Source organism: Bradysia coprophila, unplaced genomic scaffold (assembly GCF_014529535.1).
Source record: "Bradysia coprophila strain Holo2 unplaced genomic scaffold, BU_Bcop_v1 contig_350, whole genome shotgun sequence".
Classification (NCBI taxonomy): domain Eukaryota; kingdom Metazoa; phylum Arthropoda; class Insecta; order Diptera; family Sciaridae; genus Bradysia; species Bradysia coprophila.
Window position 1 is genome coordinate 6,663,044 of NW_023503608.1, and position 14,665 is coordinate 6,677,708.

A 14,665-nucleotide genomic window follows, 5' to 3' on the forward strand; every position below is an offset into this window, starting at 1 on the left:
AATATGTTTCAAGTCAAGCTTTCGGTTTGTAAGTGGCTCTTGCACCAAATACGAATTAATCTCAAGTAGATGCAATTGAATGAGTAAAACCGATAGAAAACATTTCATTGCCATTGCAGATCGCTGGATTGATTGAAAATGTTTTGTTTAACTGCAACGAAGTATTTTGCCTCCTTCTTTTCAGAAATTATCCACTGTGTTGATAAATGCTGCGTGTTTCCCTTTTATTCTATATACTGTATCGGTAACAATTGAATCCGAACTAATGTTAGACAAATTGATTTTCGAATGTATTATTCCATTAAACCGTTGAAATTACTTCCGTTATAACCAGGTAATTGATTTTGATGATAGCAGTGGCGATAATTAGAATAATTTTGGTTACATAGTCCAAACGATCCTTTTAGAAACGACTATGAACATCTATTATCGACAAAGTCATCAAGTTTTATAGTACGAAATTCAAATTTCTTTTCCAATTCAGCAATAGTTATTTACATGCTGTTGTTTTCCCTAGGGTCGAAAGTGGCTTACTACACACCTGGCGAAAACACGAAATTTGGTTTAGGTTTCAAAAGCATGCTTTAAACGAAAGTACCTAAGATCTACCGTCCAAAACAGATGCGTATACATCTTTTCATGCCGAGTGACCAAATTACTAGAAAAATGTTTATTGACCTCGGCTTCGCCTCAGATCAACAAAATGCACACGAAAACTATACTTTTCAACTTTTTATCCATTGTTATGTAAATAACGATTTCATGCGCGCGTTGTGTTTTGCTTGGTCGAATGACATTTCTAATGAGAAAAGTACGGCACTTTCTCTCCCATGGGGAGAAAATAGAACTTTTCTCATTCGATATCCATTTGTTTATGTTTTTGAAAATGGTATGGCGAATTAATGTTTTAGTTTCTTGTAGAAAAACGGCAAAACGCAACATGCACGCATGAAAAAGGTTGTGTCCTCCTCTGGGAGAAATAGAAAATTCCAACTTGAGCGAAATTGCGGCCAGAGCAAAGCAATTGTTGGAATTTCCTGGTTTCTCCCCTCGGTAAAAAAAAAACCTGTTTCATAACGCAGACAAGAAAATAGTCATTTTTTCCCCTCCGCTGAAGCTTCGGAAGCATTTGTTTTGAAAAACGTTGTGTTCACCTCGGGAAAAAGTTGGAAATTGCATTTTCTCGGGTGACTTGTGTCCCTTTGGCGAACACTACCATGTATAGATAATGTTATATACTCAATACTTTGCTTTGATATTTGTAGACGACGAGTGTGGAGAAATTGTTCATCGGTTGTCCTATAGGTACTATTCTTAACAGGTATTGATGTAAGAAAAGTTGATATCTTTTTATTGATTCATTGTAATTTTCTCATAATTGGTTACATTTGCTATTTGTTTACAATGATTTACAACAAGTCTTAACACATTTCATTTTATATTTCATTTCATATTAATAGTATACACAGATCCATTTTTTTCACACCGTAAAAAAGCGAATCCTTGTAAATGGTCATTTGTTATAGACAACTCGGTTATAAAAGTAAGCGGTCTGCCCTATCTGATATTCTGTTATATAGCAAAGGTTATGTTAAAACTAATCAAGTGAAAGATTCCGTATCAAAAACTGGAACATCGCTTGAAGCTTGAATAGCATGAGTAAAAAACTTGATAATGATATACGTAATACGTTTGCTTGATCTATAGTAAAGAGGTTGCTAATTCTATATTAAAAAAAACCTGTGGCTTATGAAAAACTGAAGTTAGTGTTAGTTAGTATAACATAGTTTTGCATCGAAATTAAATGACGGTTCGCCCCAAAATGCCACCGTTCTCAATTATACCTTGGACATAATAAAATTTCGGAAACAAATCAACCGTATCCCAACCCAAAAATCTATATCTGTACATCAAATGTTCGTCTCGAGTCAGACTCCGTCCGGTAAACTTATTGTTTGTTCCCTTCTGTAACAAAAAATTCTTCTCTTTCAACGGCACACCGACTTGAACCAGAAATTCTTCAACTTCTCTACTTATGCCAGTGAGTACGGAACTATCATTCCTAGCAAATTTTTCGCAAAGTATAAATGTTGCAGTTGAATTCAGAACACTTCCCAGATAAGTATACCGCTCTGGCAATTCGAAGTCAAAAATTCCGACAGTTTCAACGACTGGAAACACTTTGGAAAAATTTTGTATGATATTGTCACTCAGATCGGTCACCATCTGACCATCATCTGGATACCAGCCGTACTGATTTTCGCTACCGAAGTGGAATTGTTTGACGGATGGCATGACGAGATCGTCTGACACGTTTAGAAACATCGAACTCACCGACAAAATTTCAATATTTTTGTTGAAATTAGCTAGACTCAACGAATGACCACCTGGAATTTCACAGTAAAATTCCCTTAGATTTGGAAGGTTTTGAATGGCTGCTGAAGTGACATTCATGCGGGCGAATAAGATGTAGAAGTTCAAGTAGGTGACATTCGGGGAAATGGTGGTCGGTGTTAAGTCACTGCAAAGCCCAAGAGTGATTTTCGTGTATGGATAGTTCAGATTGTCTAACAGAGTTTTACACAACGGCAAAGTGGAACGAATCTCTAAATTCTTTTTGTCAATTAAATATGTTACGGATCCCTTAACATATATACCTAAATAATCTAACGGTTGTGTGGCTAGTACTTCATAAAAGGCCGTTGCATTGTCATACTCCATAAAAAACAAAGTTGATCTCAGCCAAGGCGTTGCTTCATCGAAAATTGCGTAACTAACTTGGTCTTCCGGCTCGGAGCCCAGACTGATGAACAAATATTTCAATTTGGGAAGCGTTGACTGTTGCAACAGGCCATCAAAAGTTACATTTTCCAGATGCAAAGCCTCCAAATTTGTGAACTGCTGCAAATCGCGTGCAAAATTTTCGGTTCCAATTTTTACCCATTTCAATTCGATCGCAATTACAGTGCTCGGGTCACCCGATGCGGATGTCGTTAAAAAATTCAGTCCCGGGAATGCATCTAAATGGCGGTCGGCAAAACGAGACGAATTTCCGTGGTAAGTAAATTGGCCATCTTTCACTATTAGTATTGGTATGGATGTATCCTCTTCTGGGGTGAACAGTGCGTCTGCGAAAAGCGTTATTTTTTAACCTCATATCACTTAAAACTTAAAAATCGAGGACTTCAGACGAAAGAAAGGAAAGTTAAGTTACACAATCTTTACGATCCACTTTTCAAAATTAAATCGACCTAAAGGTTAGCTGTACAAGTTTTTTTTCCACTAATTGCGGATTTGTTGCATAGCACCACTGCTATTGCATAAATCATAAACATGTCAAAACTATACTTCATGAATTATAACAAAACGTATGTATTTAGTCGTCTCCGACTCAAACGATGCTACGTTGGTGCTATACACCCAAATCCGTTTATTTCGCAAACTTCGCATATATTACAAACCAAAATTAAAGGCTTACCTGCATACAGTACGATGAGTACCACTCCAATGATGCACATTGTGCATGTAAGTAAATAGTATTTCCATCTAAAGTTTCGACGAGAATTGCACATAAGATATAATATTACAGAAAGAAATATTTCTTTTAAACTTTGTATGTTGCATATGATCAGATCATGCTTGTGATCGAATTATACCTGAAAATATTCCTGTGAACCTTTCCCTTAAAGGTTGAATGATCATGAATATCGTGTTGTTGGTAGTAAACGCTCATTTTAAACAGCTTCTACCCACTATTTTTAAAATGATTATTTTATCCGAAAACGTTTTGGTTGAAAATATTATAAAAAATCAAAGCATTGAACTTCAAAGGTTGTCGTACGCTTATGGTGGTTCTTTACACATTGAAACGTTCACGCAATTGATTTTCAAGATATGTAAGAAGACTTAGAAGTGCCAGTTGGATTCGTATCAATAGTTGGGGCATTTTTTACATCGTTGTGGCTACACACAGTGTATGTATAGTATATATAATATTGCATACGTACGTGGTAATGGTAAAAACTTGTTGGTATGTACTATGAAAAGAATGAAATTTTCACAGAGGGGATATTGGGCATATTTGATGGGGCTATGTTAACTGATAACAGAATCATCAAAATTTTTGCTTTTTTTTCCGTCATGAACATTAGGGCTTCAAGGATACGATAGCCTGGAAGCCTCCGTTAAGTTATTTAAAATAGCAGTCTATAGAGTGTTCATATTTATTGACTGACTGGGAATATCGAAACCCTTTAAAACTCTAAAAAATCTCAAATATTTTCCGAGCTAAAAAAAACCACTGTATACTGTACTACAATTTGCGAATTTTTCTACAAACTACAAATAAAAGTAACAACAACCGATTTTTGTTTTCTTTGGTTAGAATGCTTTATGTACGGTTCGGTTATATATCTGCAGTGCGTTGTCTGTTACAAAATGCATTTAAATGTACGCATACATTTTAATGTGAACACTTACTTACTTACAAAACGTAATAGAGTTTGTACTCTTCACATTCACAGAAATTCGTGCTTAGAATAAAATGCATTTGGGGTTGAATAATAATAGATTATTGAACTGGTCTACTAAATGTGTTATTAAACGAAGGTTTTTATATATTACACACTTGTCACGAAGAAGTCGAGGCTTGCCGAGACTGATAGTGACAAGTGTGTACTCTATTTTATCACATAAGCGAAAACGAGACAACAACATAGACCTGAAGTGTAATTTTTGAATTAAACTTCTAGTTAAGTAATTTTGACATCCGAACACCGTATGTGTGGTAAGTCTATAACATTATGCATCAGCTCGGAGAAAGAGTTTAGGTTTATCTTGGCATCGACACATAAAAAAGGATATGCACATGTCCAAATGATTATTTTGACGAATTGGACAATCACCAACTCGTCAAAATAAGAATTTGGACACAGGTTTCACAAACATCGTGGACAAATGAAATTTACCGATGCTCAAACTTTCGTTTTTCTGCATTGCGTTCTGTAATGTATTGGGTGTGCCGTCATTTGCATTCTTTTGCTTACGGACATCGCTAAGTCTCTTATGCAAATTACGTCATATTTTAATCATAGCACTACTTAGCTACAGAAAAAATTGAAATTAGTTGTACATTACGTCGGAGGTTCCAAATTTTTATTTTGACGAGCGGAAACGTTATGGCCCGACCCGAAGGGGAAGGCTGTATTCCCACCTTACTCGTCAAAATAAAAATTTTCACGTGAATAGGCAATGTAAATGCATATATCATATGAGCGAAGCTCAATTTACATTACCGTATCACATAAAATGTCTTTACTACCTGCCCCATACGAAATTCGACCATTACATAGCAATTCGTCTCCTGATGCGTCAGGTTTTATTGCGCAAAGAAAAGAGATACAAAGTTTGTCTATCACTTTTCTTAAAGAATGATGGTCAGCATAAGTGGTACCATATCCCCAGCAGCAGAGTCATATTCGATGGTGAAAACGAAAGGGGAAAATTAATCAGCTATTCCAAATTTGCATTCATTTTTAGAGTAGAAAAAATGGACTCCGATATGAAAACAAATCTTGGAAAAATACTGCGACACTGAGCATTTTCATCACATTCCATTCAACAAATATTTTCTGCCACTTTGTGCAGCAAATTTTTTTTTAATAATTTTTTTTCCAAAAATGTGATACTTTTTACTTTTTATGTGTCAAAGCTGTAACGGTCACCCCAACCGATATCAGTTCTTTTGTAAGTGGATAAAAGGACTTGCGTCACACCTTCACTGTAAGTGGCTTTGGGCGATATATCATACTGCATACATACATCACATTGTTAAATGCGCACCGCATAATTTATTAAGTTTCCACCGAAAAAGTTTTTCTTTTTATAGTTTAATTATTTGCACACAATATCGAAATAGGAGGTGTTATACAATAGATAGCATCGTAACGTAAACAAATAACAATAGTGTATTTTCAAACGTTCTGTTGCCGCATTCTGGAAAATCTAAAATTATAAAAGATTCTTTTACGAAAACAACAACAGAAAATATCATTCCTGATTTTCTTTTAAATTTGGTATATAAGCCGGTTGCCGGCAAACAAAATTCGTCAAAGAGAAAGTAAACCTCTAAGTGAAAACAAATAGTTTAAATAAACGAAAATTAAAGCAAAACATTTTTAAAACAGTAATCAGAATGCCTGTAATCGTTGGAATCATACCAAGTGAAGTTTTGAATAACGCTATCAAAATCCCTGTTTTGGGACTCGGTTCATTAAATTGTTTCGTAAGTTTTCCATGTAACCATACGTGACCACAATGGTGACCATTCTAAGAAAGGGTTTGCAGTTCTTTCGTTTTGTAAAATTCAAATTTTCTTCTCGTATACTACTGTAGGATGAAGCAGGATCAACCACTCAGTCTGTTAAAGATGCTATTGACCTGGGATATCGTCATTTCGATATCAATCCTAAAATCGAAACAGATGTTGGTGTGGCCATCAGTGCCAAAATAAAAGAGGGTGTTGTAAAGCGGTAAGAGACGCACAACAAAATCAATACATTATCGTTGTAAACGTAAACCATTTCAAATTGCATTTCAAAATTCAGAGAAGAATTGTATCTTGTTGGTAAATTGTATGATACCAAGGCATTTCATAATCCTGCCTTACTCAAGGAAGCAGTAATGACGACACTAAGGAATCTTAATGTGGCTTACATTGACATGTACTTCATACATTGTCCGGAAGGGGATGTGTTTTCAGGCGAAGCATTCACTGATACATGGAACGAGTTGGAAATACTTGTGGTAAATTTTATGTTAAACATTTCACGAATAAATCATTTTTGCATTGGTATAATATTTGCCATAGGACAATTTCGTGGTCAAAAGTATTGGACTATCAAATTTTAGCGTAGAACAACTTCAGAATGTGCTAATTGCGTCTCGTGTATCGCCCACTGTCAATCAAATCGAATGTAATCCATACTTTACACAACGAGCACTGAGAGAATTCTGTGCCCAGAAACGTATTTTAATTTCTGCCTTGAATATTTTTGGTACACCTGCTCTACTCGAAGATCCATTGGTAAAATATCAAATGCTTTTTTCTATAGTGCTTGTACTTTTAATTTGTTGAGAACATTTTCTATTAAACCAGATTGTAGAATTGGCAAAGAAGTATAAACGAACACCCGAACTAATTTTACTCCGCTACCAAATCGAGAAAGGACATATTGCTGTCGCTGAAGTACAGAACAAATCTGATTTGATGAGCCATTTGGACGCGTTCAAATTTGAGATAAACAATAGCGACATTTCCGAAATGGATAAATTGGATCGCCATAAGTTATACATTTGATCACATTCTTCACCTAAGTCTTTTCGTTGTTGAATTGATCTTTTAAGCAATTAAGATTTTTGGACTAATACAAAATTGTTTGAGTGTCTACTAACCACAAAACAAAAAAATTTTAATTATAGTCAAAATATATTTCCATTGATTGAACCATCAATCTAAAAAAAAGAAGCAAAAATCTTTTACTATTACACCGATTCACTTCATCATACATGTGCGGAAATGAATGAAAAAGTTTTGTGACGCACAATGTGTGGTAGCAAAGGCTCTCTAGAGAGCCTTTGGTGGTAGCCCTTTACAGCTGGCAATCACATCCCAGCATAGACAAGAAACCTTACACTGCACTCGTTTTTATCATTGTTAAGTTGCGAAATCAATTATTCATTTAATTTTCCGATACAATGGTCTTTGAACTGACTTATCTTAGCCTCTTTTCTTATTGTATTTTACGTGTTACTGCATGGCATGTTTCATTTTCATTTACATTGCCTAATCACGTAAAGCATTGTACTTCCGAGGTTCCAAGTTGTGTATTTGATAAGTGGGGTGTTACAGCCCGACCCGAAGGGGATAATAATACACTATTGTCTACACATTTAAATAATGTCAATAATATATTTGTACATTACTGCTATAAGGCTGTAAGAGACGTGTACGTATACGCGTGCTTGCGCAAGTATTAGTACGAGTCTCTTATATACAGCCTTATATCAGTGAGGTATTTTATCGCAGTAGGCAAACATCTCAAAATCTAGTGATGTAATTTTGCTTGTATTGGTAGCACTCTAGGGTAAATTTGTTTACTCTTCGAAGTGACTATTTGCAGGCGCCTGCAAATAGCCAAAACATTATAATGAGACTATTTGCAGGCGTCTTACCTTTTTATTTAATGTAAATCAACCGCAAACAGTCTATACGCATGGTATTCGCAGGTAATTCATGGTTTTAAAATATTGCCAAAGGTCTTAATTAAATTAACGAAAATGCTATTAGCACATTGTACGAATAGCTAAGCAGAGACTATTCGCACATTGTGCGAATAGCCAAAGTATTATAAAGTGACTATTCGCACAATGTGCAAATAGCCTTTCCTTTGCTATTCGCACACTGTAAGGTAAAAACATGAATCCAAATATTATTTTAAGGGCAGTAATCGTTCAGAAACTGGAAATATATGGAGAGATGATGATATAAATGACCAGAAGATGATCGTGTCAGAAAAATTACGTAATGGTAGCTTTCGAAACCAAATATTATTAATGTATTTCTCCAGACTTTATATCAGAATATAAATTAGACCAAATAATCAGCCTATATTACCCTTTTATAAATCGTATGGTTGAGGTGTTTGTTTTGTTCCTACTTCATCCCTTTACAGATCGTGTGAGGGAGGAGTTTAGTCTGATACAACTAAATTCATCCTTCTACTAACTATTAAGGGAGGATTTTGGCTTATTCCTACTGAACTCATCCTTCTACAAACTGTGTAAGGAAAGAGTTTTGTTTGTTCCAACTAAATTTATCCTTTTACAATTTGTGTAAGGAAGGAGGGGAAGGAGTTTGGCTTGTTCCTACTGAATTCATCCTTCTACAAACTATGTAAGGAAAGAGTTTGGTTTGTTTCAACTAAATTTATCCTTCTACAAACTGTGTAAGGAAGGAGTTTTGTTTGCTCATACTGAATTCATCCTTCTACAAACTGTGTAAGGAAAGAGTTTGGTTTGTTCCAACTAAATTTATCCTTCTACAAACTGTGTAAGGAAAGAGTTTGGTTTGCCACAAATTAATTCATCCTTCTGCAAACTGTATAAAGAAGGAGTTTGGTATGTATCTACTGAAATCGTACTTTTACAAATTGTGTGAGGAAGATTTCTGTTTGATCAACTGAGTTCATCCTTCTACAAATTGAATCATGAAGGTGTTCGGCTTTTTTTACTGAACTTATCCTTTGCAATGTGCGAATAGCCAAAGTGCGAATAGCCAAAGTACGAATAGCACATACCTTAAATTAAAAACCTAATCAACTAAAATTCCAACTTCTAAACGCGTGTATAAACGCGAAGTTCTAAAAAATAAATCTTTACAGATGGAATTTATTCCTTTTACAAAATGTCACGTGAGAAACAATTTACAATGACGGTATAGATAGGTATGGCTGATCGGCTTATTTATCAATGAAAGTAACTTATCTACTTTCATTGTTATTTATCCCGAACGCACTCACTTTATGTCAAAATAATCACGGCTGTCCTCAACAAAGATAAAGTTTTATGAAAATGTACACACAAAATGACTTGCCTGCAAATAGCACCTACGATTACTCTTATGTCGAATTTTATATTTACAGACGAGAAGCAACAATTTTTCAATTCATTTCTCGGCATTGTACCTACTCAGTGCCGCAGTGATAACAGTCCGTTCATTAAGATCAAGAATTTTGTGAAGCTTTCAATTTTTGTTTACCAATAAGCGAGACGAGGTTACTGATGATTTTATATTGAAATGATGTTAGCATTGAATTAGTAGTTTATGCGTCGGCCTTCCCTTTTCTGAATATTTTTGCCAGTCTAGGAACTAGTTTCCATTTGTTCTTACTCGTGTAAAGTCTAAAGTTAAGCTTCTGCTATTCAGTCTATCCATTAAATGAACTAAGAGAGAGTTAAAGTTATAGTAAGAAAAGCTGATTCAGTAGTGCTTGGACTGTACTAAGTCATAGTTATAAGTCCAGTATTGACCGATCTGATTTGAATGAATGTAACATAAATCGATGCGTCTCAGCTCAGAATCGCCTCAGACGGATTATTCATCGAAAAAATTGATTGTCGGCACTCATTTTACAGCTATGAATTTCAGTCAAGGGAAACCTTCGCATAAAAATTTCACAGAAAGATGGCGAACGAATAACGTTATCGTATTGGCGAATTCAGTCTCGAATGTAAACGAGTCATCAAAGACAATCACTTTTACGTGTTACGGCATGTTTCATTTTCATTTGCATTGCCTAATCACGTAAAGCATTGTACTTACGAGGTTCCAAGTTGTTATTTGACAAGTGGGGAATACAGCCCTCCCCTTCTGGTCGGGCTGTAACACCCCACTTATCAAATACACAACTTGGAACCTCGGAAGTAATATACTATTATTCACATCTACTTGTCCATGCACTGCTATAAAATTGATAAAATTGAATCGATTTAACGACACTTTGTTCTTTGTACCTACTAATTTACATACAATTTATTTACTCAAATGAAAATAGAATCTGTTTCGTTTGTGTCACTTTTCGATTCGGCTGCGGTCGTTTACGTTCGTAAGAAGTGATCGTAGGTGATCGTAGTTAAAATAAACTGGTCTTCTGCCCTCTCTGTTGAAAGAGAAGCAAATACTTTGACAAGTACCACAAGTCAAGTTATCATAAGAGTCTATATACCAATTAATTGAAGCCCGGATATCGAGTTAAACAAGAAGCGTTCTACGGTTCTACGGATCTACCGTTCTGGTTCTGAACAATCTACAGAAAAGTTTGATAATTTAAAAAATGAAATGATTTTCCGCATCACTTCCTGTAAGTTACATAATCAAAAAATAGGGAAATAAAATAAATAAATAAATTACATTCGAATATGGTATACCATGTTAAAATTTAATGACTTTTAATGCCAAATAGAGTACTACTTTGTATGAAGAAAGTGTCCGAATTTTATTACAGTGACAAAATTTGTTCGAGACACTGTCCAGTTTCAGTACCCTATTTAGAGTACCACTCATGCTTGAAGTGCGTTTATTGCATGCAATTTTTCACGTCGCCTAGCTCAAAAGATATATTTATTGCTTTTTAAATTAATGAACAGAAGGAACCAACAACTACAAAAGCTGATCACAATGTCGGATTCTGATGAATTTCACATGAGATTTTCTTTCATGACTATAATTTGGTTAATGCGTAGGACATGTTGGAAGAAAATTATATGGTCCAATCGTCATAGGATCAAATGGATTGTATTGTTATACCACATATGAATGAGAGAATCACTCTTTCATATATGGTTATACGCGCGAAGAGGACAATTAACGATGTGTGACTGCAAATTACGTCAAACCGTTTCGCTTTCTGATGCGAAAAATATTTACTTTCGGAACTCACCTGTGCAAACTGTTCTGTCCCATTTCAATGAATATTTGTCGCGGAATTAAACTAAAATTTGAATTTTAAAATTAATAGGCAATTTGCGTACATAGTCACACACAACACTTTCAGTCCATTCTATGGGTTAAACCTACCAGAATAGATATGTTAAATTGGCACAATTCGCCTAATGACAAACCGCTGAACAAACACGATCGAAGGTAAATTTCCGTTGTTTACCCTCACGATCTTAACGGTTGGTGCGACATGTTCGTCAGTTTAAACTACGTGTCCATTCCACACGAATCAACAGAAATAATTTTTTTTAGAGCTAACAAAAAGATCTTAAAAATGCAGTACAAGTACCTCATAGTTTTGACTACAACTCTATTCATGCAGGTGAGTTTCCTTGTGTATAGTTCCAAAATTTGGTTCATTTTTCCCACGAAAAACATTTCTCCGTTGCTTATAAAGAGCTCCGTATTGGCTGTATCGAAAATTGGACCGATCTGCGTACCTCCAAGAGATTGTCCAGATTGTCCCTTCGGTGTTGCAAAGAGTACCGTCAAAAGTGGATGTGCTGGCTGTCCTGAATGTTGTTGGCCCCTACCATGTGCCTACATCGAATGTGAGCCTGGCTACGTATCAGAACCGACTACGCTGTCTAACGGTTGTCCAGGATGTTACACATGCGTTCAATGTCCACTTGTAAGCGATTGCCCACTGATACGATGTGCTCCGGGATACTTTTCACAGGCATCGACACAAGCGAATGGATGTCCAGGGTGCAATGAATGCGTTCAGTGTGAACCTGTCAGCGATTGCCCACTCATACGATGTGCTCCTGAGTATGAGTCACGAACATCTACTCAAGCGAACGGATGTCCAGGATGCAATGAATGTGTACTAAAAACCATCCCATTAGAGCAATAAACGAAAGGAGCCAGGGCCTAATAAGTAGAATTCATCGAAATTCTGGCAAATATATTTCACTGAAACGAGTACAACTTTTCAAATTGTTTAGATCCTATGGCTGCATGGCTCCTTATCACATACATGAATCTCATGTAAATGGTCCATGATATCTATTCTCATTTTTCTTATTCTCTTTTTTCCCTTTTTTTTTCTTTTTTTCTCTTTTCTCACTGAACGTAGCACCGAAACCAACAAGAAAGCTGAAAAATGTTTTTTCGAACATGAAAGCAAAAATTGATAAGAAGGATATACGTGGAGTAGTATATGGACTAACATGCAAAGACAAAACCTGTAGTAAACCCAGATATGTGGGTCAAACTTACCGCAGACTGGGAATCAGGACAGACGAGCATCAGAGAGATTACGAAAACCGACACAAACCAGGAGGAAAGACTGCACTTATTAGACATGCTATCGAAATGGAAAAGGAAGAGAAAAGAGAACATCAAATCGATTTCTCCATTGACAATGTGCTGATATTTGATAGAGAGCCTGACAAGTTCAAACGTGAATTCATCGAATCCTCTTACATCAGGATTTCGGGAGACAGAGCCAATAATTTCCGAAGGGACACTAACAATTTGCATGATGGATACACGAATCTACTAAACATTTACAAAGACATCCAGTCCAATAGAAGAACGAAGGCAGTCCATAAAAGTCCCACGTAAATTTAAAATGATTTCAAATTACCCTTTCTTGCCGCCCGATCATGCTGTGATTAGAGTGATATGATAATGAGATTGTCGATTAATCGATTCTAATGTCAATGTCAATTAATGTCATAAACGATAACTTGTACCTGACGAAAGCATGAAATGCTCAATTTTACTATTTATTTATTTATTAATTTATCGTCTTAACTAGTCTTTCAAAGTTTTTTAATTTTTTAATTATTTTTATGATTAACTTGCCAATACTCTCAAAGAGAACAAGTGAGTGAGCCATGAATTAGTTTATTTAATTTCCAAATTTAATTTTTGTTTTGTTTCTTATGTACAAGATATGCACTGAAGATGATGTAAATAAACATCGAAACGTTTGCTGAAAAAATATTGTTTCACTCAAAACAACTGGTCCAATCCAAAGAATATTCCACAATTAATTCTCTTTTTTCCTCTGAGTCGTTCATTGTGCTGGAACAGTCAAAGAAGGATGAATCTACATATCTAATCTAGTGCCTAATCACTCGGTTGTATAAGTAACTATTTCATTGTTCATTTTCTTTTTTCCCTTTCGTCGTTTTCTCTTGTTCATTTTTCTTTCATTTTGTGAATAATAAACCCCTTCCTGTTTCATTTAGAAAGGTTACTTACCGTGGCATGAAACATCTCAAGCATTTTTGTGGTTTTAGATGGAAATAGAGCATTATATTCTTCTCGGTTTGTTATAGGTTACCGGGTCGATTTTACAATGGGAGAGCACTCACTCACATATGGAAGGCAGGCATCACGTTATAATAAATCAACTTCAGAATTAATAAAATTGTTATATTGCTTGGTCAGTAATTCAACATTGACAAAGTGTTGTATTGCTTTGACTTGACCAAAATTGTTGAAAAAATTTCTTTTTCATGCTTCGGGCCAAAAATGAGGGTAATTTTTGATTTTTTCTTGAGTTTTCGGCCCTTTGCATGAAAACTCACATGTGCACCTGCTTTGGACGATTGATTTTAGGCACTTTCGCTTGTAAGCCTCACTCCGTTCGTCCTACAATCCGCGAAATTGCCTAAAATCAATCCACGTTTAGTACCACATTTAGTACCACGGACTAAAAGTCTTTTTTAGCGTATTCGATTCCAGACCTCGCCTTCGGCTCGAGGAGAGTCCTAGAGATTTGAAGTAGTGCTCAGATTCGCTCTATAGACACACTAGATTTATTCTTTTAACTTTTTGCGAACTTTTACATATGAATTTGATTAGAAAATTTTTACTAGAGTACTGCAAAAATTGTAGGACCTAGTTGATCAAACGAATCTGGTCTCGTTAGATAGGTGAGATATGTAGCAACTATTTGAGGTCCATATAGCAACATTCCGGATTGACCTATTACGTCTAGAAGACCATAACCGTTCCCAACTATGAGAAAAAACCAAAAAAAATCAAAGTTTTGTATGTATTGATCGGATCTTCACTCAAATTAATGGTTTGACTCTGTATTTTACTTTTTAATCGATAACTATTGACTTTGGCGAGATTTACTATGCATTT

At 35.5% G+C, this 14,665-nt stretch overlaps 3 protein-coding genes across 3 annotated transcripts; 2 read left to right on the forward strand and 1 right to left on the reverse strand.

Moving 5' to 3' along the window:
* Positions 1–1,377: 1,377 nt before the first annotated feature.
* LOC119080445 lies at positions 1,378–3,854 on the reverse strand. The gene is made up of 3 exons (XM_037188810.1): positions 3,657–3,854; positions 3,479–3,546; positions 1,378–3,128 (listed from the first exon to the last, which is right to left on the reverse strand). Exons 1-3 carry the CDS (start codon positions 3,731–3,733, stop codon positions 1,801–1,803), a joined length of 1,473 nt encoding a protein of 490 aa, XP_037044705.1. The 5' UTR covers positions 3,734–3,854; the 3' UTR covers positions 1,378–1,800.
* A 2,235-nt stretch (positions 3,855–6,089) lies between these two features.
* Positions 6,090–7,526, forward strand: LOC119080509 (aldo-keto reductase family 1 member B1-like). Its single transcript, XM_037188918.1, has 5 exons — positions 6,090–6,283; positions 6,394–6,530; positions 6,606–6,804; positions 6,869–7,084; positions 7,157–7,526. Exons 1-5 carry the CDS (start codon positions 6,194–6,196, stop codon positions 7,355–7,357), a joined length of 843 nt encoding a protein of 280 aa, XP_037044813.1. The 5' UTR covers positions 6,090–6,193; the 3' UTR covers positions 7,358–7,526.
* Positions 7,527–11,722: 4,196 nt separating this feature from the next.
* Positions 11,723–12,810, forward strand: LOC119080527. Its single transcript, XM_037188938.1, has 2 exons — positions 11,723–11,879; positions 11,955–12,810. Exons 1-2 carry the CDS (start codon positions 11,748–11,750, stop codon positions 12,411–12,413), a joined length of 591 nt encoding a protein of 196 aa, XP_037044833.1. The 5' UTR covers positions 11,723–11,747; the 3' UTR covers positions 12,414–12,810.
* Positions 12,811–14,665: the final 1,855 nt, after the last annotated feature.